This window comes from Onychostruthus taczanowskii, unplaced genomic scaffold (assembly GCF_017590055.1).
Source record: "Onychostruthus taczanowskii isolate IOZ18803 unplaced genomic scaffold, ASM1759005v1 scaffold14, whole genome shotgun sequence".
NCBI classification, from domain to species: Eukaryota; Metazoa; Chordata; class Aves; order Passeriformes; family Passeridae; genus Onychostruthus; species Onychostruthus taczanowskii.
The window spans coordinates 7,701,045-7,724,269 of record NW_024498573.1 but is presented as its reverse complement, the minus strand read 5'-3'; the positions used below and the strand labels follow the sequence as shown (position 1 = coordinate 7,724,269).

At 42.5% G+C, this 23,225-nt stretch overlaps 1 protein-coding gene across 1 annotated transcript in view; it reads right to left on the bottom strand.

The window, feature by feature from the left end:
- Nucleotides 1-1,960: 1,960 nt before the first annotated feature.
- RASGEF1C (RasGEF domain family member 1C) overlaps nucleotides 1,961-23,225 on the bottom strand; it is a 67,124-nt gene continuing 45,859 nt past the window's right edge. Inside the window, exons 5-14 of the mRNA XM_041397799.1 lie at nucleotides 19,006-19,218; nucleotides 16,863-16,937; nucleotides 13,454-13,549; nucleotides 12,270-12,372; nucleotides 12,090-12,169; nucleotides 11,351-11,446; nucleotides 6,794-6,889; nucleotides 6,521-6,644; nucleotides 4,416-4,488; nucleotides 1,961-4,021 (exon numbers count right to left, since the gene is read on the bottom strand). Coding sequence (XP_041253733.1) covers nucleotides 3,997-4,021; nucleotides 4,416-4,488; nucleotides 6,521-6,644; nucleotides 6,794-6,889; nucleotides 11,351-11,446; nucleotides 12,090-12,169; nucleotides 12,270-12,372; nucleotides 13,454-13,549; nucleotides 16,863-16,937; nucleotides 19,006-19,218 — 981 coding nt within the window. The 3' untranslated portion in view covers nucleotides 1,961-3,996. The remainder of the gene's footprint in view (nucleotides 4,022-4,415; nucleotides 4,489-6,520; nucleotides 6,645-6,793; nucleotides 6,890-11,350; nucleotides 11,447-12,089; nucleotides 12,170-12,269; nucleotides 12,373-13,453; nucleotides 13,550-16,862; nucleotides 16,938-19,005; nucleotides 19,219-23,225) is intronic.

Sequence of the window (23,225 nt, the reverse complement as noted above, 5' to 3'; positions counted from 1 at the left end):
GAAGGCACACCGTTCCCTCCCTGTTTTCCACTGAGCTTTATTCTTATCCCTGCATTGCAGGATGGCACACTCAAGAAATGGAAAAATGGGACTTTTTACCATTCTGATTACACCAGAGGAGGTGCAGAAGTGATTTCATATATTGGGGTCTTTTAAAATACTGCTGTATACCAGAAACTAAGTTAATGCTTCTGCAAGACTGTGTCATATTCACATTTTACCAGCTTAGGGGTTTGATACCAACAGTGCAGACCTACAGGTTTAGCTTTGCTCTGTTCTCTGTGTAGCATTAGTTCAAGCAGCTGCCAGGGAGTGAATCCACTCAAAGCAGCAGAATTAGAAAGCCACAACATTGCTACAAGTAACTTGTCTAGATGTTGGTCTAATGACTGCACACCTTACAGTGGTTTAGTGCTTGGTGGGAAGTGATCCTTTCTTTTCATCATGACAGGAGTTCTTTATGCCTTTATAGCAAGAAAAAGATTACTGGACATGTATATGTTCTCATTTTCATGTAATATTAATACATTTTTAGAAGAAATTTATTGCCCAAGTTGTCATTCTTTGTTTTCAGTTGTACTGGTGCTTGTTGGTGAAGCAAGGCTCTAACCCCACTCCTGCCAGGAGCTGTTCACCCTGGTTAGGCCACAGATTGATTAGAAATGCAACTGACAGCTGCAACTTAAGGCTTACATTTTTCCTGTTTAAATAGGATTGAGCTACAAAATTCTCTGCCGACAAGCTGTGTCTCCTGAAGTGCATTTTTTTAAAAGCATTGTCTTCTCATTTTAAGTTGTTTTGCACTCTCATCTCCAAATCATTTTGCAAAGAGCACTGAATGTCCCTCGAGATCAAACACTACAGATTAATGTGCCATGCACCTTCATAAAACAATTGCTTCACTACTCCCCAAGAGATGAGGATGTTTAGCACCTCTGAAAAAAGACCTTTTAAATGTGTGACTACATAAAGGCTTAAGAATAATTTAGTGCTTCTGACAGTCCCACTAAGCCCTTAACACCCACCTAGATCTGACCTTTATGCTTCCATTTTAAGCACTGAGGTCTGAAAGTTTTGGACTACAAAAGTGGTTTAGTTTGCAACAGCAATAAACTTTAGGATATCTAATTTAACTTATTCTTACAAAATTGCCCAAATTCATGGAAGGTGCCCCAAAATATAAGGAATTATAATGAGAAACCATATTTTAATCTCATCAGTACCAACCTCTCGTGGCTCATTAGAAAAGGAGTGAGGATTTCAATTTTAAAAAGCAGGTTTTAAGAAAGGGCCCATCCACCTGCACTGGGTTTCAGATAAGCAAAACCCCCATATTTCCACTGTGTAGTCACACTGTGCCTGTTAAAAATATGCAGATAGTAAGAAAAAATGACTATTTAGGAAACACACTTAAACATTAGCATTATTGTAGATACGTTTATGGTTATTGCTCTGGATTCATCTGAAATTTAACAGGCTTTTAATGGCTTCATTTTGGAAATGGTTCTGCCTGAAGGAACAGCTATATGTGTATAATTTCTCTGTACAGCTCTCAGCTCATGTACAAAAATTAACAAACAGCAGATTCACAGTATCAGCAGAACAGTCATCATTCCGTGGCTGCAATGATGCTGCACCATCCTTACACTTAGTTCTTCTATACAAAGCTGGAATAAACACATTAGAGTTTATGTCCCCCCGGCTGAATTAATGTGCTGATAGATCTACAGGAAAAGGAGATCTGAAGTCCTGCCTCAAGCCCCGTTTGCAAATCCAGAAGAATCCATCCTGCTCAGCTCAGCAAGCACAAATGGATTCAGTGAGCCAGACTGGGCTCCCACAGGACATAACCCACCACAGACCTGCTACGTTTATGGTTATTGTTCTGGATTCATCTGAAATTTAAGAGGCTTTTAATGGCTTCATTTTGGCAATGGTTCTGCCTGAAGGAACAGCTATATGTGTATAATTTCTCTGTACAGCTCTCAGCTCATGTACAAAAATTAACAAACAGCAGATTCACAGTATCAGCAGAACAGTCATCATTCCGTGGCTGCAATGATGCTGCACCATCCTTACACTTAGTTCTTCCATACAAAGCTGGAATAAACACGTTAGAGTTTATGTCCCCCCGTCTGAATTCATGTGCTGATAGATCTACAGGAAAAGATCTGAAGTCCTGCCTCAAGTCCCGTTTGCAAATCCAGAAGAATCCATCCTGCTCAGCTCAGCAAGCACAAATGGATTCAGTGAGCCAGACTGGGCTCCCACAGGACATAACCCACCACAGACCTGCTCTGCAGACACATCAAACCTGGAGTGCACCCCACAGAGCATCCCCAGGCTGCCTGCCCATGCCTGCAGGTCAACAGCTCACTCAGGCACCAACAGCTTTGAGGGCTGGCAGAGGGCAGGAACAGTTCCAGTTTTCTGGCTGAGTAGGCCAACACAGCCAGGTTTTGTGATTACCCTAATTTTTCAAAACACCACAGCCACTTGGAATCACTCTGTGCTGAAATAAAATTATTACTGATTTCAAAGAAAGGGTTGCATCCTTCTCTTGTAGGGAGAGAAGGACTGGAACATCTGAAAAGGTAGCACCAAGTTAGTAATAAAAATGCAAAGTTCAGTGTGATGTGGCATTTAGATTTCATTTAAGCTTTGAGATATTTTCTGGGGCAGTTAGGAACATTCCTCCCACACACAAACAATAGTCTACTGTCAGGGCTTAGTTTTGAATCTAATATAGTTCATTATCATTTAATGTATCTATTACAGTAGCACCTTGATTATTGTACAACTTTAAACACAAGACATTGTCCCTATTTCATGTTATCTGTAAGGAAACTGTGATCTTTACATCCTAAAAGTAAAAAAGACAAAAATGGTTATCTGCTCATGAATGACAAATTCTTTAGTACATTCATTCCAGTCTGAAACCCTTTGTCTTCTTAAAGCATACCATGTAGTTCCTAAGTTCAGAGCAATTAACCCCCATCCTCCTAAGTATCACGTTACAAAATAAACAGTATTGTGTTAATTGGAACCCGATAGAAATGGCAATGCAGTACCTTTTTTTTTTTTTTTTACTGTGATAAAACCCCTTAAAAGATGCAACTCGGCATCAATAAATTTAGGGAATACACTACATACATTAAATAGAGGCAAGTTGAGTCCAGAGTCATTTGCTTCTTCATTCAGTCTCAGAAGTGGTGGTGGTGTCTTCAAGCAGCACCATCAACCCTCTGTGCCTTCCTTAGACCGGCCCAGATTCACAGTAAGGAAAGCAACAACAGTGGTGGGAAGATAAACTAAGCAAGAGCCACACTCCTGTTCTGTAAAAATCCATGGGATCAGGACAATGTTCCCATGCTGACGTGGCCTACATGTGACAGACGTGTGTGTGAGTGGTGCCAGTCCTCATCCCTGCAAGCTCCAACCTGCAGCAGTCAATGCTTTGTTCAACAAGGCTGGGGGACTGCTGATGCACGGTTAAGTTCTTTTTTTTCTTCATTCAGCAATTAACCAGATTGCTGTTGTCTGTCTTTGATTTAATTTTACAATCCTCAAAGGTTTAAAGAACTGCTGTCTGAAGCACCTGCTTCTGAAATACTCTTGTGTATTTTTGCTTTCCGTTTTTTATACTTTTCCATTCTCTGTTGCAGTGCCATCATTCTCCCTGCTCCTGGTTTTCTTGCATTTTCCTTCAGAGGCAAAATTACAGTGATCCTGACGCAGTTTGGGCACAGCCACAAATAGTCTGTTTGTCCTTCCTCTCTCTGTCTCATAGTTAGAAAAGCATCATTGTGCACACAGTTCTGTTGATTTCAGTGGATGAATCCAGTTCATCCATCATGTTAGGCAGTCAAAAAAAACCCAACAAAAAAACTCAAACAAAAGAAATTGTCTAAATCCCAAACAGGCATCTTTGGAATCAGTAGTGCAAAATGTTTGCGGATTTCTTTTCCTTGACCTACTGCAATAACCTCTCAATCTTCAAGTCTTTCCTAAGATAGTGGATCTGTAAATGTAAAACATAAGGACAATTTAAAAAAAAAAAGCAAATTTAAAGGTTTGGAGTTTTAATCACTTTCTTCATATTTTCATTTACATCAAACCATTTCACATCTCTTAGAAGAGCTGTAAACTGTTGGAAGATCCAGTTGACCTGGAGCATTCTTCATCTGCATCAGGCTTGTGCATGGGTACAGCAAGCTGAGGGCATTCTTTACAGGGAGGATAATTTGAGATTAAAATGAGCTTTTATCAGTGCAGCCTCAGCTCTGCAAATTAGCTTTAAATTGAAGAGACCTCACTCAGGGGTTACAGCTTAAATACCTGCACTTCACAAGCTTTGGTATCAGAACAGCTGTTTGGAGGTACTTTAGAAATGAGCTGATAAAATGAGAGGTTACCTTAAGGATTTCCACCTGTCTTTTTCTGTCTGGTTCTCCGGACTTTCACTTTCATAGGAAGCCAGATACAAACCTGGAAACAGTAAATATGTGTTATTTACAACAGCATTGGCAACCCCCATCCCTCTGCATTCTTGTACATCCTTTTGTACCAGACAGAAAGAGAAATTGTAAAACGTCATGTTCCCTCAGGTAGCTGGTAATCAGTGGGGCACTGATGTTTAGCTCTAATATCTACCTTGGAAAGCTGTTGTGTTAATTTTGATGGAACAATAAAGGAGCCCAGAGTTAAAATATGTTAGCACAATCTTCTCATTACAATATTAAGCAGTTGAATGGTCTCTGGTTTTGCATACAGAGATCTGGGCCCATTTCTTTCATCACAGCACTGCTACTCAAGAATTATATGAACTTTAAAAAAGACACAGTGAGAGCTGACACCTAAACCCATAAGCTTTTAAAAACTAAGGATATTCTCATCACATAACACAACTTTATGTTCCTCAATCTTTTTAAAGCTTATGGGGACATGGTATCTTAAATGGATACAAAATACCGTCAAGGTAAGAGTGAGTTACAGAACCTGAGAAGGAATGCAGTGGAAGAAAATAAATATGTCCTTTTTTTCCCCCTGCAAATCTTTACACTGTAGGATGCATTTTATGACACTGAAATGAGTTTAGATTGTAGTCTCCTCTGCAAAAGCTGGCAGTGCAATAATATCTTACAGTCTTCACAGAATCACAGGCTGTAATTTGTGTTCACACACATTTTCTCCTTTGACTGTTTCATGATTTTATTCTTTATAAAGAATAAAAATTCTTTACTGCTGGAACCATCTCACCATTCAAGTCTGTGCTACAAATGCATTGTCTTGTAATATTCAGCTGCTGGCCCCCATTCCTCCACATCGTGACAAGCACAGTACAGCTGCGTTTCACGTGCCACTGCTGAATCTCTCTCAGCTATCTTCCCACCTTTCATTCAGGGCAGTTCTTTCTACTCTGCACTGCCCCTGGGTAATGGGGGAGGTTTCCTGTGGCTTCTGCAAAGAGCATTTCACAAAAGCAGCATGACTATAGGGGAGGACATGAGGGAGAAAATCTGCATACAATTAGTGGATTGAGGTCACTCTTTTTTAGTCCAGTAGCCTGAAAACTGTACTTTTACCCTGACTTTCATTTTCTGTCCCTTTAGAGTCTAAAACAAGAAGAAATGCCTTCATCCTATCTCCTTTTGATACATATTACTTTAATCATATTAATTATTCTATTTTGCCAGTCATTCTTAAGATTTAGGCAGGATTTTAGAAAAAGTACTTTGCTTTCTGAAGTAGCCTGTGAAATACAAGCTGTCTGGTCTGATTACCTTGGATTAGTACAGAAAACTGCCTATAGAATGAAGAAGAAATAAACCCACCAACAGAATAGCTTATGGGAAGGCTGCTATAGACAATTCTGTGTGTGACAACGTATAGAGAGGCAGCTGACACAAACCAGTATGAAGTGACACATACCGACATGCTGGATACCAAACTGATGAGGACAGAAAAGTATAAAAAGACAATCAGAGAAACAATTTCAGAACGGTGCTTTCATAGCTACAGCTGAAATGAGTAGAAAAGGTTTTCTTAAAAATTCTTTTCTGTACATAACATGCCATTGGTGCAGAGGAGGAGGTCAGCTGGGCTCCATCGCCCTGGGCCTTGTTTACTGAGGAGATGACAGCGTTGGTTTGTGAGAGAAATTAGCTCTGGTTCCATCAATCACAGAATGAGTGGCTAAGGGACAGCTGACATTCACAGGAGTCCATGACAGGCTTGTGTGGCCTCAATTCATGATTAAAAAAATAAGGCCACAATGACAGCTTCCTAGACAGTGCCTTATAGAGAAGCTACAGACAAGAGAAAAGCCATCAGGCAGCAGCTTCATGAAGGCTGTATTTGCAAAAACACATTGATAGACTGGGCATAAACAAGCTGCTTGGCAGGAAAGTCAGGAAACAGCTGGGATAGTGAGAGAGATCACCAAAGCATGGATCAGGGTGTTAATTAGTAGTGATGAAGAGAGACCTTTTCAGTGATGAGTGATTGTACAGAGTCTTACCATCTTCAGTAAAAATGGGAGCCGTGTGCAAGTAGTGGATGATGTTAGGGTCTTGCTCAAATGGACACTCCACTTGTTTCCATGTTATAAACTCTCCTACTTGCTTAGCCAGTTCCAGGAACTTCTGTAAACACAAAATCATTCCACTCAGATATAGTAATATTACCACATGTTCAGTGTTTGATGGTCTGCACTGAAAATTGCAGGCTAATAGTCTCAGATAGTCCCTCAGCTATCAGAATGGGATAGGTAAAAACATTTTTCAGATCTTACTTCAAAGTTGACGTGTCCATTTGGAAGGCGATTAGCACATCCCTCATTCAAAAAATAAATGTCTTTGATCAATAGGCTGAAGAAGGGGATCACAATCTGTGGAGAGAAATGACAATACCATTATCTTTTCAGTTCAGTATTTTCTCTGCATGAAAGAACAACTCAATTGGGAGAGATGAGAATAAAGAAGTATTAACTTTTCAGTGTGCTGTGCACTTGAAAAGCAGTACAGCTACAGGCCAGCAAAAGGGCAGTGGTGTCTAGAGAGACCTCCAGCCACCAGGAGAATGTATGCTGAGATGAAAGTGAACTGAACACAATGTTCACTGAGCACAATAACATGATTAAGAAAGTGCTAAAAGCCCAGTTTATTATCAACAACATCACTGTCTGATGACAACATCAGACAGCAAAGAACAAAATAACACTGCAGAACTCTTCCCTTTCATGTTGTGTCCTTATAAGCAGAGATGTTGAACACACAAATGGAGCAATTTAAACACAGGTGGGAACCAAAGAACCAATATTGTCCCTGGACAAGGAAAGACAGCACACAATTTGATGACCAAGGACTTGTCTACAAACAGTTAATCAGCAGCTGTTTCATTTTCAACAGCTCCAAGCATGGCTACCTCTTGAGGCATGCAATTTCCTTCCTGGTGCCTGATTAGTACAACCTGCTTCTCCAAATTAACCTGCAGACAACAGGACTGAAAATATTAAGCTGGTTGACAGGAAACTGCTAACAGTAGCCAGAGAGACCATTGTAGTTCTCAAAACTAGCCCTGGCCATCATCCAGGGCAGAGTGACATATAGCAGTGACCCAAGACTTCCCTCTTACCCATCAGAGTTGGGTCATAATTTGCTATAAAAGAAGTCTGGGTAAGACTGTTGAAATTGATGGAATTACAAGCAGGGATAAATAAATTTTATGCCAGATGTTCTACAGCAGAAAGCAGTAATAGTGCTCCTGAAGTGCATCCTCAATCTCAGCAGAGATCCAGAGTGAAGCAGACTCTCTCAGGGTCCTTTGTCTCACAGCTCAAAGTAAAAAGAAAGATAACACTAAGGACCTGTCCATGAAAATTGACAGTCAAACCTCAGTCTGCCCACGACTCCAGCAGTGACACTGTGACACAAAAGGCTGCCTGGGGGCTTTGAGCTGAAGGTCAGCATGTGCCCTTGTGAGAATTTTCCTGTGGCAGCAATGTCTGTCTTTCAAACCACCAAGCACAAACTTAGCCACCATGAACATAAAAGAAAACACACTGCATGGCAGTGTCCAAATATTTCCAGTGGTCTGTTTGTATATTAACTGAGCTGCAGCTTATTAAGCAGCACCAAAGCCCTCACGGCAAGCAAGAACAGCCAAGAGAGCAATCCTTTAGTTAAGTATTTAATGTTATTCCATCTCATTAATGGTATTCCATCTCATGCTGTACATAGCTGTAACAGGATATGAAATGGACAGAACAGGATTGGCAGCTGTTATTTTCCAGTCTACAAGGATGCTACAATGCTGTGATGCTCCAATGAGGGTGAACAAGCCATAGAAGTGAAAACACTGAGGCAAAGAGTCCACAAGCTACTGCCAGTGTGTTTTGTGAAAATGGAAGCCAATTTCTGTTCTAGCTAAATTACCACATCCAGTAAACTTTTAAAGATCTGCATCTCTGCTGGCTTTCTTATGGGACAGCCACAGATAAACTCTGTAATGTCACTGCAAACAGCCATAAAAAAGCCTGGACTGATGCCCCAAGAGCCACTGAATACCTATCCTGATACATTCCACTGATAAAACTCAGGAATGAACACAAAGCACAGCCTTATCCTCCCAAAATGCTGGGGCCTCCTATTAGGATCAGGTGGAACAAATTCTAGACAAACTGAGCTAAGTGTGTTTCAGGATTTATTTTCATCTTACCCAAACTAGATCATCCACCTGTAGTGAAGAATACAACTCACTCTATGTGGTTTCTTTTCTACCAAAAATGATGACAACTCTGTAACCAGTGTGGTCTCAAAAGGTGGGAAGATACAGAGAGCTGGAGCCAGACACTGAGCCCCAGCTAGAAATCACTGCCAGGTTCTGTCTACATATTTTTTTTTGCAGGCAGATGCGAGCCTGTTCTGTCCTGCTCCACTGCCTGGGAGAAAGGTCAGCACCATTAGTGGTACTAAAGATGAAGGAGAAGCCTTGCTGAGAGGAAAGGTACACAAATGTGGGCTGGATGCCAGGGTAACACAGCTACAGAGCCCCCAGTCAGCTCAGAACATGGCAGAGCTTGTTCTCATCTCTTCCAAAAGGTGCTAAAAAGACATACCAATTCTCTACACATTTCCATGGAATTGCTGTATTTTGGTCACCATTTATTTTCCCAATAAAAATATATTACCCTGTATTGTTTTGCTTTCCAAATTTCTGTAGGAAAACCAGCAAAAGTTGTTACAATTATACTGTAATATTGGCTTCACTCCAGGCACTTTGCTAGCATAAAACCTGGGTTAGTGCCAGAAACTCATATTTCTCTCCATTTTTATCCCCCTTCCATGCCATCCAACCCACCCACATGCTGAAGGACAATTGCCTCCTGCAGAAAGAAGAAAGTTAATGAGATCTGACTTGTTCTGTCTCCACAGTATCAGACAGCAACAACACACAGTGCTGTGCTGTACACACTCCCAACATTTCAAAGCCAGAGCTATGCCATGAGTACAATGCAGTTTCCCAGTGGAATGACTTCATTTTGGAGCTGGCACAGGTCATTTGACTGCACAGACAAAACCAGACTTGCTTACTAACCAGTACACCCCTCTGCGAGCACAATTCAGTTTGAAGATAAAAATGTTCTTCAGAGTGAGCTTTGCTATGAGTTTGCCAAGAAACAATGTAACATCTATCAAAAAGAAGTCATCATGTTCTTTTGGATGTGTTCATGTTCATTAAAACAATTAAATTATAATCTTGCTTATAAAAAGAAACAAAATTCCTTAATCCTACAGAAAGCTTTACATGATCTGCTGTATCTGACACTGTAAAATACCCAGTATAAGCAGCAACCAAATCACATCCTGGAGCATTTTCCTGAACTAATGTTGTCTACACAAGGAAAACAGAATATGGGCTCTTTCTGATGTACAATAGATTCCTTTCAGTCTAATAACATCTCTGCCATCAGTATTAACCAGCTAGGGGTAGAGGTATGACAGAGATTGCTAACTTCACAGGAAATTAAGTCAAACAATAAAGCAACTGGTTTGAATATCTGTGATGGTCGCAGAAGAGCTAAACTGCAAAAGCATATCAGACTGACAGGTCCTTACTGAAGTGTGTGAGAGTTGAAAGAATTGCTTTTCTAGTCACACACATCCAAATGATCTCTCCTTTGCATAGAGAAGTGCTTTTCAGAACAACTCAGTGCACTCCCATTGCAGCTGAGTCAGCCTGCCACCAGATGCTGATCTCATTTCACTGTAAATGCTGTGAGATTCCATTAGCTTCAGCAGATTTACATCAAATTTACAGGGGTGTGAGATTAGCATCTGGCCTGGCTCCTCTAGTGAATGAATACTAAATTCCATATTGTGCTTGTTCATGCAGCATCTATTTTAGCTTTGCCATGCTTAGTGCAGAGATTACCCATTTATGACTATGAGCAACTGTAGTGTAAAACATAAACCCTCTTTTAAAAAAAAAAAAAAAAAAAAGAAAAGAAAATAATTTAATGGAGGAGTAAGAAAATTAACAAGAAACACATCGATGCACAAACCAGGAGGATCCTACACTCTAACATCTTGTCAATCTGATTTTTGCAGCATCAGTGACATGTCAGAAAGCTCCACATCTGCCACGAACACTGATAAAACACTTCAGTTCTCACTCACTGAGATGCCAGCAACAACCAAATGAAATGAAAATTCACAAGGACAGAATATCACCCTGAATTTGCTGCAATGGATTTAGACTAGACTCCCTTGCAGGACTTGTGGTAAATCATCTTTCCCTGATGTAAATGGAGATCCACCTCGCCTCCATGGCTGTGCCCTTTGCTCTCCATCTCACCTCACACAACACACGACAGGGGCTTCTGTGCCAGAGCCTGGGGCACAGCTGTAACAAAGCACAGCTCCACCTGGTCTGCCAGGCTCATGCTCCATCACCAAAATACAACTCTTTTCAGCCTGGAATACCTGTTCCATCATCTTTATCAATCTAAACAGTGTGAATTTTCCAGGGATGTAGAGACACTTGCAACAAAGTTCTCCATGCTGTGTGTCCTGCCCTCTCTAACCCTCCCAATGTCTGGCAGCAAGCCCACAAAGATTTGCTTTGATCCTACCCAGACTCTTTCAACCACGTTTTCCCCCCACATTTTACACTTCTGGCTGCATCCTGAAGCACACAGGCTTTGCACTGGTGACCCACAGAAGGGAGGAGAGCATCTGCATCAAGTGTTGGAGCCACAGAGTGGCAGCAGAAGTGCAGCCCAGCCCCGTGCAGACTGAGCCACAGAGTGGCAGCAGAAGTGCAGACCGTGGGCTGTGTTCACACGCACCTTCTCCCGGTTGCTGTGCGCGGTGAGGGACCTGTGGGCAGCTCCCCGCAGCGCTGTCCGGTAGTTGTAGAAGTTGCCAGTAGGGTCCATCTGGTGCTACAAGCACAAAATAACACGCCTTGGTTAGAAAGCAGCCTGGGCTTTCTAAAGACAATTTTACACTCAGTTGTAGCAAACCGTGAGCAGAGCAGAGCCTCCTCCATCTTCAAAATGTACATCTTCAAAATCCACATGCCTGCAGAGCCCCACGCACCAAGGGTGCAATGAGAGGTCTGCAGCCCATGGCTGTTTATACATTTGATATTCCTACTGACAGCTTACTGAGGTTTTATGTGAAGAATAAGCACTGCACATTCCATGTGTGCCAAATCCTGGAATTCTCAATGCCAAATATTGTGGGGTGTTCACTCAACCTCCAAGGTATAGATTGGGAGCTTTACATTCAGCATTGTGCCCATGGCCAAACAAAAAATGCATCAGCAGAAGCACTGTGGTGTTCATACTTTGGGGTTTTTAAAGGTTTTTAACATTCTTCTTATTTATTTGAGTACTCTGAATTCCCTCTACATATCATCAGCTTTACACCCTCCTCCCTACATCTGGGATATTTCAGCTTAGAATCAGGCTCTCTGCCTCTGAAATGTGTCTCCAGACATCTCACACCCAGATAACAATGTAAAATTCCCAAACAAAAATATCCTGAATATAATTAAAGCAGTGCATCAGGAATTTTTTTTACCTCCAGAATGAAAAATTTGGCTGTTTTCACTTTTGACCAAGTCTTCTTTAGCCTGGAAACTGGACTCATATTCATTCCAGCTACGAGTGAGAGAGAAAAAAACAGAGCCATTGATAAGAGCTGGGTTTGCTTTTTCATCTGTGACAGCTGATGGAAGACCTGGTTAGAAGCTGTACTTACAAATGATTGCCATCAGTGAATTAAAATTCCCTATGTTAAAGCACTCTCGGGCAACGTCAATGAAGAATTCGATGACTTGTGCTCGCTGTTTCTTTTTTGCAGGCTGTAAATTAAAATAAATGAGTATCTGTAATGAGCATATGCAGAACTGGAGGTCATCCTAAGCATTTGTTCCATGCATAGCGTGGCTTCATGCACAGCTTGGGCCATCTGCTTTCAGTCACTGGCCCTAATTCTGTTCCAGCAATCCAGTGGATGCTGGTGACTGGCAGCCTCTGAAATCAAAGCTTTCACTGCAGTGACACAGAAGAAATCCAAGGCAATTCCCAGCCCCAGTGGCTGTCTCAGTACTGGAACAGGCAGCCCAAGCAGAGCCTCAGCTCCCTGCTGGCCTCCCTGAAGTCCGTGGGCTCATCAGCACAGACTTCCCCAAGGGCAGGATTTCACACCCCTGCAACAGCAGCATCTTTGTCTCAGAAAGAGCTTGTTTCATTGCATTAATCCCTTTCCCTCTCATGTCCCTTTAGCAATATAGCCAGACCAAATGATAGCATTTTAAATTCACATTTTAATTGTACTGGAATCACCCTAACTTTTCCAAAGATGATCTTCAAATGGTAAATCTTATGTGTCACAGGCTATCCTGGCTCTTTAAACTATTAAGAGTATTCTTCCCTTCCATACCCTTTCCAAAGAGGAATGCATGAATTTCATTTTGATGGGACCAAGTTAAACAAACTAAAACCACTACAAGAAACGTCGACCACATCACAGCCACACTCATGGGCAGCAGGACAGAGAGCCATGCAGTGGGAATTCACACACACAGCAGATCTTTAGGATGACAGATAACAAATATGGCTCTGCTAGAATCTTTGCTGGCAGAAATCTCACAGGATAACTCAAGGCATTTTTTCCTCTCTTTTTCCCTGCAGGGTTCATTATTCCACACTGTGCTCCTACTACATCAAGAGAAAAGTGCATTCCCCTGTGCGCCACCACCTCTGTTTTGCAATATGTTTGTCATTTATCAGGTCTCTTCTGCAAGTGCAACACTACTAAAACTTACCATCAGATGCTTAGCTGGATCATAAGAAATAAATCCCCAGGATTGCTTATTAATACAAAATCTCAGAGTGGTACTTCAGGTATATGGTAAAATGTGGTGCATACTTGTAACTTACCATGCAAATTTCTGTTGCTACAAGATAGCAGAGTCTATTGAACCATTTCACATAGGCCTCAAGGTTACTCGTCTTCTTCTGTTCACTGAAACAAGTCTGAGGGGAAAAAAGCACAGAAAGATATAAATGTGTTCCAGTCAGTGACCTGATCACTAAGAGAAATACTGCACAAAGGTAATTACTGGCCACATCTCTCTCTTCTCTTGGAAGACTGTGCATTTAAGGGCCCCTTTTAAAAATCCTGTGGATACCTGGGTGTGTCACACTGTACAATTCACACTGGTGTCCAGAAAACAGCCCCCTTTTGCCTGCAGCAAGTGTTCACTGAGAGTCTGCACTGACCCTTGTTCACTGGGATAGGAACAGCTGAGGCACTGCAGGATTCTGACTTCAACAAGGATGTGCAGACAAAGTAAGACAGGCACAGTCTTCCACAGCAGGCTCAGTTTGTGACTTTGATTCCAGGATTTCCTCCACCTCAGTAAATAAAATCACCCACAGCCCTTTTCTGCAGGGGAGGGACCAGAATTTAGTCAAGTGTACAAGAGATAAACAAGATGAAATGCAGTTCTGGTTGATTTTTTATGAAAAAACCCCACTATTTTCCTTAGTGAGTTTTCAGAAAAAACAGGTTCTTAGCAACCAGCTCTGCCTGGATGGCTATGTTTGAACAGGTCAAACATGCCAGAGGCATTTCACTGATAAGAGCCATTACAAGAAGCATATTTTTCACTTATTTATATAAAACTTAACATAAATTCCCATAACTGATACAGGCTATGTGAGCAGATACTTGGCTGAATTCTTCCCGCTCCTTTGTCATCAACAGAAAATTTGACTTCAGAGGAGTGATGGGACAGTTCACACAGTCTGAATATTTTGCTTGGGATTGTAAAAATTCAAGTGCTTTGCCCAGCTTTAAACTCTTAGACAATCCATCTAGGACACTCAGCTCTCTAAAGTTCAAGAGATTTGTCTGAACAGTCAGTAACATCCACTAGAGGGTACCAGAGAATACTGATTTTTGTTTTATTAGGATGATCAGTTTCCCAGAGGTACCATAAACACACACCACTAAGAGGAAAATCATAATGCATAAGCAAAGATCCATTAATGTCAATGGGATCACCCATATTATGTAAGGTACACCAGTGACTAAGAACCCCTTTGGAAATGTGGCTTAATATGACTCCCAAGGTAACTCAAAGTAAGAAAATATTCACCTGTGATTCTGTACACAGATGTGTTTAGGAACAGAAATCACAGTACCATGCTATGGAGGAACAAATCCTAACAGGACTGAAATTCTGAGCCACTTTATGAATAGACTACAAACACAATAAAAGTGTATTTTTACAGCATCTCAAAAGTAAATGTTAGCAAGCAGCATGTAAATATCAAAAACCCAAAGGAAACCCGAATCAGCCCCAGTCTAACTGCTTTTCACATGCTCTGTTTCTTGTTTCCTATTACAGCAAAAAGCACACAAACCTCAGGTTTTGATCCGAAAATAGTATTTCCATCTCAGAACTGTTGTCCTGTGCCAGGGCGTAAGAGCCACAGCTAATAACGCAAAACTTGTGAGAAATGTGCAACAGTAAAGTGGAGACAGACTGCTTTTTAAAGGTTAAGCTTTATAAATGGCAGCAATATTTAGCACCTCCCAAGCATCTTCCATCTGCAGCTCAGAATGCTTGATAAACATTCATAAGTGAAGCCTTTTGAAGCCCTCACGCAAGAAAGATGTTTAATTTGATCTCCAGCTGGAGGGAATTCAGACCTGAGCCAACTCCCTCTGTCTGACAGAGATGTTCTGCAGGGGTCAGGGAATATGATTCCACATCAGGTTTGTGCTACTTTGTCCAAAGATGTGTCCAGAGAAGGGCAAAGGAGCTGGGGCACAAATCTGAGGAGCAGCAGCTGAGGGAGCTTTGGAGACAAAACGGGGGAACTTCTTGCTCTCCACAGCTCGATGGAAGGAGGTTGTAGGGCAGAGGGCAGTTGGTCTCTTCTCTCAAGTAACAAGCAGCAGGACAAAAGGAAATGCCCTCAAGTTGTGCCAGAAGAGGTTTAGATTAGATATTAGGAGAAATTTCTTCACTGAAAGGGCAGTCAGGCATTGGAACATGCTGCCCAAGAAAGTGATGGAATCACCATCCCTGAAGTGTTCAAAAGATGTGGCACCTGGGGCACCTGGAGACATGGTATGGTAGTGGCCTTGGCAGTTCTGAGTTAAGGTTTGGAGGTGATGATCTTGGAGGTCTTTTCCAACCTAAACTATTTTTTGATTCTGCGTGCAATGCTCTCCCCCTGGGCTGTATCTTGGCACAGAAGCTTTTCTAAATCAACCACAGAGAGCACGAAGAAAAGCTCCAGACTCCCCCCACTGTGATCAGCCTTGCTGACTTGAAGCCCAGGTGGCTGAAATCTCACTGTGGTTGGTTTGGTATCTTGTGTTTCTGCATGTTTCTGACACACATTTGCTGCCTTTAAGCACCTTTCTAAGGAATGTGATCAATGCCCAGAATACCTGGAACTCCATCTCTGCCTATTTCCCTCCTGCTGAAACAAACTGCAGAATCTCCACAAGTCCAAGAAGGAAAGGGCCCAATGTTGCATGTTTCATCCATCCATCCATCCATCCATCCATCCATCCATCCATCCATCCATCTTTTCACCATTACAAGCTATTTTGGTGCTCTTCTGCAGCTCTACAAGCAGAGGTCTTCCTGGTACCTTTGGCATCCAATGAGGAAATTCAGCCCTTGATGTATGATCTCAGTGAGAATGTACTCGCAGCTCAGGGCAAGAATTTCCCACCTTTTCTTTTCAGACAGTATGTGAAATCTCTGACTCTCCAGCTAGGAAGCCTCTTTCCTTACTGAAGCACTCACTGAAATGTTACTTCAAACCTCAGTGGAATCAGTGGAAAGACTCCAAGTGGCTTTCACAGCCTTTGGATGAAGCCTTGATCAGGCACTCTGCTCCCTGTGGTGCTTTGGGTTGTTGTGTAGGGAGAGAAGAGTTGATTCATGACGCACTGACTCATGGCTGTGGTGTCTGGGCACACACTGAGGCCATTACATCACACCCAGAGCCTTTAGTCCTTCACCAGAGCAGCAGACATTCCCTGGCTGTGTACAGCCACAAGCATCTGTCCCAGTCAAAGCAGCTCGGGAGGAACAGGTCCGAAAGCACACCAGGGTGGTGGCTAGTTTGTCACCAGGGAGGAATGGCAGTGACCTGCCAGTGCCAGCTCTGCCAACAGGTTCTGCCTTGCCATGACAACACAGGTCACCAGTTGGCCTGGCCCATGCCAGCTTGTGACTCAGGTCCTGCTCTTGGGGACCTTGTCACAAGTGGACAAGCTGTGGTCACAGGAAACACTTTGCATGTGGAGAAGCCATACCTTGGTGCCATCCAGAGGGTCCTTATGTACAAATGCCTGCACAAACTCCTCAGGTCCAATGTGACTTAGTCTTTCCTGTTGAGGGTAGGGGAGTGGGAAGAGAGAGGGAAAAATAAGAAAGCACCTCAGAATATCTTCTGTTTCTCTTGATAAAACAGCATCATTTTCTGTCAGCTCTGAGTGGTGTCACTGAACTGCAGACAGCCAACTAACGGACATTAAAATTCATAACAACAATTAGAACTATGTCAGCAGAAAGATGAAAATTAGAATAAATACATCTCATTACTGACAAGCCACAATAAGAATCCCCTCCACTGTGCTGGATGCACAGGGCTTCATTTGGGAGCCCGCAGACATCAGTTCTGTTTGGTGCTCCCTCAGACCTGCTGTGGTCCAGCATCACTCAGCAGCCAGTTGTTTTCCAGCTGTTACAATGGCAGTAATGCTGTTATCTGGAGTCCACAGCAATCCTCTGCTAGCTGCCCACACAGGGCTCTGCCCTGGCTCCTGCCCACTGGCCCTCAGGTGCTGCCCTGGGGTGATGGCTCTGGGTCACTGAGGATGCTCGTGACACATTAAAGGCTTTGCTTACACTGGAGAGTGTCCCAGGCACTAAGCAAACCAAGAATAAATAAAGCATCCAAATCTCTCTTAGTAAGAGAGGCCACCTCCAGCAGCTCCTGGAAAAACATGGCAGCTCCAACACACTGACCTTCCTGCTAGACTTTTCACTCTCCTTAAACGTGTTTATTAGAAAAATAAATATTTTCAGTAGGTTGTAGGCCACAAAGGTATTTCCGAGGAGGTATTCTGTAATTCCTACAGTCAAAACTTAGAATACTCAAGCAACAATAAAATAAATGGTAATTCTGGTCAAGGGAAAATTTTATGTCTAGTCCTATGCTTTTTCTCTGGGCCTCTCATTTAAACACTGATAACTGTATAGGGCTCTTACTAATCAATAACTCTTTTAAATAAGTATCAAATAATTCTTACTAACAAATAAGCATCAGACAGTTTCAGTGCAGAGCACTTGATATATCAGACATAGCAATGAACAAGAAAGTAAAGAGAATTGATTACAGCACAGTGGAATTAAAATCTCTAGCTGCATCTGTTTTAAAAAGGCAGTGATGCCTCAGTTATAGGGAATTTCCCCTTGGAAGACAGCTGCACTGTGGAAGAGGAAAAAAAACAAAAGCAAGGCAAAACTCCATGCAAAAGGACTTCTATTCTCTGGATTAAGTTACACAAAGCAAAGAGAGCCAAAGCTGCAGGTTCTGAAAATTATCCATTCCACTTCTTGACAAACAGAATAAATACTATCTTCAGAAATCCAAATTTCTGATTTCCTAACACTCACTGCAATCCACAGTGCATTTCATGCTTTGTTTTTCCATCCTTCCCCTGAAGGATGAGCAGAGGGAAGGAGGACAGGCAGTAGGGCACCAGAGCAACAAGAGATCTGCAGATGGCAGCAATGTTTTATGTTCTCTGTGCACACCCAGGAGGTCTGTGGGGAGCACCTGACCCTGGGAGAAGGGTGTGCAGCACAACAGCACAACCAAGGCCACAGCACTGCAATTTTTCACACAAGAGCCTGTTTGGGAGCAGAATGCAGCCCAGCACAGGGGGAACAGCAGCAATTTGTGGGGGTGGTATCTGCACACCCGTATGTGTCCATGCACCAAATCCCAAAGGGAAGAATGAAAGGCACATCAGACAACCCACTGCTTTGTATATCTGAGAAACAGATTTGAACTGCTAACATTTCTTCCAAATTTATAAAAGGGTTAATGACCGGCCATTTAAACAGCAGCTGCAGAGCTTGTGGGGCTCTGAGCACCTTATAGAAGTGACATTCCTGGGACTTGACTTTGCTGGGATAGGACTGTCATTTCACAAATTAGCAAGCTGAAGTGCAGTGACCTGCTCCAAGCTGCACAGGGACACTCTGATATATAGTTTTCTTCTCAAACATCTCTTAACCCGTCAAACCCTGCCTCATGCTGCAGTGCTGATACAGCAGGGGATATGCTGCAGCAGTGCAGACATTTTTTGGTTATGTCTGGAATACTTAGCAGCTGATGGCTTAAAATAACATCTCTGGCTGCAGAAGTTGGGAACCATTCCCACTTACCAGCTCCACATGTGTCAGCTGCTGAGCCAGGGTGTAAGGGTCGCTGCAGACACTCAGGATTTCTCTCTGAATTGATGGAGGTTTAGTTTTAAAGGCAACCAGCTTATCAGAGACAGCAGTACTGATCTTGACAATCCCTTCTTGCCCATGGCTGAGGGTTGCAAGCTTCTGATTCAGGGCTTGCAAGAGCTGATTCATCTTTTTCCAGTAAGCCTGAAGAGACAGGGAGAGAAACATAAGCCACCCAGAAAACTTGACATTGGAGTGGTTTTTTGTGCTGGATTTTCCTTTCTGCAAAATACTCCTAAGCCAGCAACAGGTTACCATTTTATTTCCAACAAGCCTATTTCAGAATAACCAGTTGGCTTAATTACAATTCTGTGCTCTGACTGCAGTCAAGAGAAGAGGCAGGCAGGGACTGGTGGGTTGGGCTGGCACTGATACTCCAGATTCCTGCCAACATCAGGTTCAAAGGAGAGGCAATGCTACCACAAGAGTTACTGCAGCTTTCTGGAGCACAGCAGCTTTTGGTACCTATCTCTTATGTCAGCTACATTTTGGCTGAGAACTCTACCTGTTAATGCTGCTTTGTCAACCCTTATTTATTAGGAACAAGAAATGTTTCTAATGCTATTTTCTCCATCCTTTTGACCTGAATGCAGAAGAAGCTCACAGCTGCTTGCTATCCAGCTGGAGTGGCTGGAGCATTGTGTAGCTTTGAGTATTTAATATCCAAATGTTAATTGCTACTGAAAGAAGCTCATATTGTATTCCAAGCACAGCCATGTGCTGCAGGATCATCATTACCAACTTGCCCAGGTTGTTCTCAGAGCTGGAGTAACTCTTTACAGACAATGAGTGGAGTCTGTGGCCATGGAGGATGGGCAGAAAGAAATTACTTCAACTGTTCATGACTGACAGATGCAGACATCACAAAACTGAGATAACAGAACTGGTGGGTGGGTTCTAAGGGTAAGGTTAGTTGGAAATGTCCTTGGCTAGACTGTGCCTCACCACAAAGAACAACACACGCCTATGTCATGTCCCAAGCTGGATGCAACTCAAGTGAGCCTTTGGGAAGTAATCCCATGGTTTAGATCCAACCCTTGTCTTCAGAGTTTTGTAGGCTGAAGATAGTCTTCAGTGTTAGGCATTGACAGCATTCCTGTTTTAAGTGTTCAAGGAACCAGAAACCAGAGTCAGTGCTCATCTCAGCTGCACAGAATCCAATCTGCACATTGGAGATAGCACTTCCTCCTGCTTCACAGTGAAGAGTAACTTCTCCCACCTACTCTGTCTTCATGGCAGGGTAGGAGAGGCTGGAGACCTTTAGAACATCCCAGGTGCTTCAACTTTTGCCAGAACACTTTGTAACTTTGATGCAGCTTTTCTAACAAAAGGTTTCATTACTCTCTTGGACTCACATTGCTCTCCTTTCACTAAGGAAGATGCTCTCTAGAGCTGGGCTAGAGCATGTACCAGATGAGCAGGATAAGTCAGGCTCTTTTTTGTGAAACAGAGCTGTTAAATCTGAAATGAAGCAAGTACCCAGAAGGCAGGAGGCATGTATCTTGGAGAATGACAACACAAAATGTATTTGGAATCAAATCCCAAAGGTGGAATGAAAATTGACTGAGGAAAACCCCACTCCTTCAGTTTTTATTTGTTACTGATGTATATTAGCTCCAAGAAAAGCCTTCTTCATGTAAATCCTCATGTCAACAGATGGTCACACTTTTGACTAAAAAGACTGTTCTGGACCCAAACTACTGACCACCATCTAAATATTTCTCTGTTTTACATCCAGGTGTGTTTGCAAACCTCAGCTTATGAAGCTCTGTGAACACAGTGTGATTTTTTAGTGAAAACTCAAATAGTGACATATTTGGCATTTTGTGACTTATTTTGTAAATGGGAAACTCAGTTTTTTGGGGGTGGGGGGACAGCACTGAAAGCCAAACCTTCTAATGAATAAAAAACATCTGGCTAAAAGACTTGGCTGGAAACCCAGCTCCTCTTTCTAAAAGGAGTTTGGCTGAAAACTCTTGGACCAGACTTGTCTATGCATTATCAAATTCTTCATAGTTTAGCCAAAAGGTCAAAAAGCTACAAAAAAATTGCTTGAAAGACATGCATATTAGCCAGTCTTTCAATAAATCTTTATCAAGAGATCTAGTTTCACCTCACTTTGTAGGGAATATGGCACAAAAAATAGACACAGACAACAGTAAACAAAGACTCAGGTAAGCCAACCATCTAATAAAGAATGAAAAAAAAAAAAAAAAAAAAAGAGACACACTTAAAGGACACAAACAATTACACAGAAATCAGAGCTCTTGAAGAGACTCACTGGAAATCAGTTGGGTGCACCCTTGCTTAGAAAGCTTTTCTGTGCACTTTGAGAGAGAAATTTTAAAAAATAAAAAATCCTGCTTTTGTCCTTTTAAATGCCTTTCCTGCCTTTTTTAAACTACATCCACTAACTGAAAACAACATTGTTCATTACCTTCAACGTGCTGGTAATTATCTTGCCACAAAGTGACCCCCTATGGTACAGGGGCTGCATGCTGGACTTATCAACCAATTTCACTTCACTGCCACATTAACAGTCAAAAGAAGCACACTACTGTTTAATATTTAAAGAAAATGTTTCGTTCTTAACTAGGAAAGTTCCTCTGAAGACAGCAGGCCTCAGCAGGTGGCTTAGGAGCTCAAATTTTAATTAAAATTTCTAACTCTAAATGCAAATCACAGCACTTACTAAGAAATGCTTCTCAGCATGGACACCTTTATAAGCACATCACAGCCTTTAGAAAGTGGACTCTACAAAGAACAGGAGCAGACACTGCAGGGGAAAATCCTGCACTGACCTACATGGACTGGATGACATCACAAATCTTTCAGTCTTTAACTTCAGTCTTTAACATTGTGGCTCACAATGGGAACAAGTTTCTTCCAAAAAACTAAGGGTCACCATCACTCTTCTGTGCTGTCCCTTAAAAAAAAGAAAATTTGCATTCGGAGGATATGAGCTGTTTCTTAAATTAATTATTGATTTTGCCCAGGCATAATCACTTGCAATTACAGTGCCTAGTAATATCTGAAAACAGTGGTTTGAAACTAATGTAGTCTGAGGCCCCCCAGGGCACCCACAAAGATTTGTACACAGCTGTGCACGCTCCGGAGCAAAGGTGGGCAGTACTTGCTCAGGTTAGGCAAATAAACCAGAAAGTTGATTTACAGCATTTATGATTCTTCACCAGGGCAACTACTGCTGTTAAAGAGCACATGCTAAGTCCTTGCTCTCCACCCTTTGGGTCCTTCTCTCCAGTGGACACAACTCTGGAGGGTCTGCATGGGTTTCCCTCACTTCTGATGCTGAAGGGCTGCAAGGTGCCTTTGGCTGGGGCTGGCCAGGAGCAAGTTCATTGCCTCTTTCCCTTGAAGGAATTCTACTACTCTGGTTAATGCAACTCAAGCCACTTTGGCTCTGAGTTTTTTTGTTGTCTTCACCTCCACTGTGTCTCACAGCTTCCCTGTCTTACCCCTTCTCTCCCACGGGCTGCCCAGCACAGGCAGTCAATCCATGCCAGCCTACAGCTCCCTGAAGTGCTAGACATGATGCCAGCCCAGTCCAAGAGCAGCTGTTTCCATTTATGACATATTTCATGGGCATAGAAGAGCCCAATGTAATTTTTTCGTGTGCTGCAGCCCCACTAATTCCTTCTGTCCTCTCTCCCCTCTTCCCTCTCTCATCCTCACGGGTATGTTCTTGGTGTTCTACTGGACTGAACTCCTCTGTGGCTCGAGGCCAGGCCTTCATGTAGCCCATGGAACTGAATTTTTCCACATCCCATGGTTAACCTAGAAGTAATTACAGACTCTCAGTGTACTATTTGCTTATTATTTTCATGAACTTTGTGGTCTTTTTAATGTTTCTGAATTAATTTATGGGGCTCACCCACCTGAATTTGCAAGCAGGTCTCCCAGAGGCTCCATTCACTGTGACCCACTGTGCCACACACAGAGCTCACATTTTGGAACTCAGGACCATACAGACCTCTAGCCTGAGTCTGTGCTCAGCAGGCCACACACGGCTGTCTTCTGCCACCTCCATGCTCCCAGACAAGCTACATGTCCACTAATATTAGTATTTTCTTTGAATATAAAAACTTAGATCCAGAGAAGCTGTGGATGCTCCACCCTTGGAAGCACTGAAG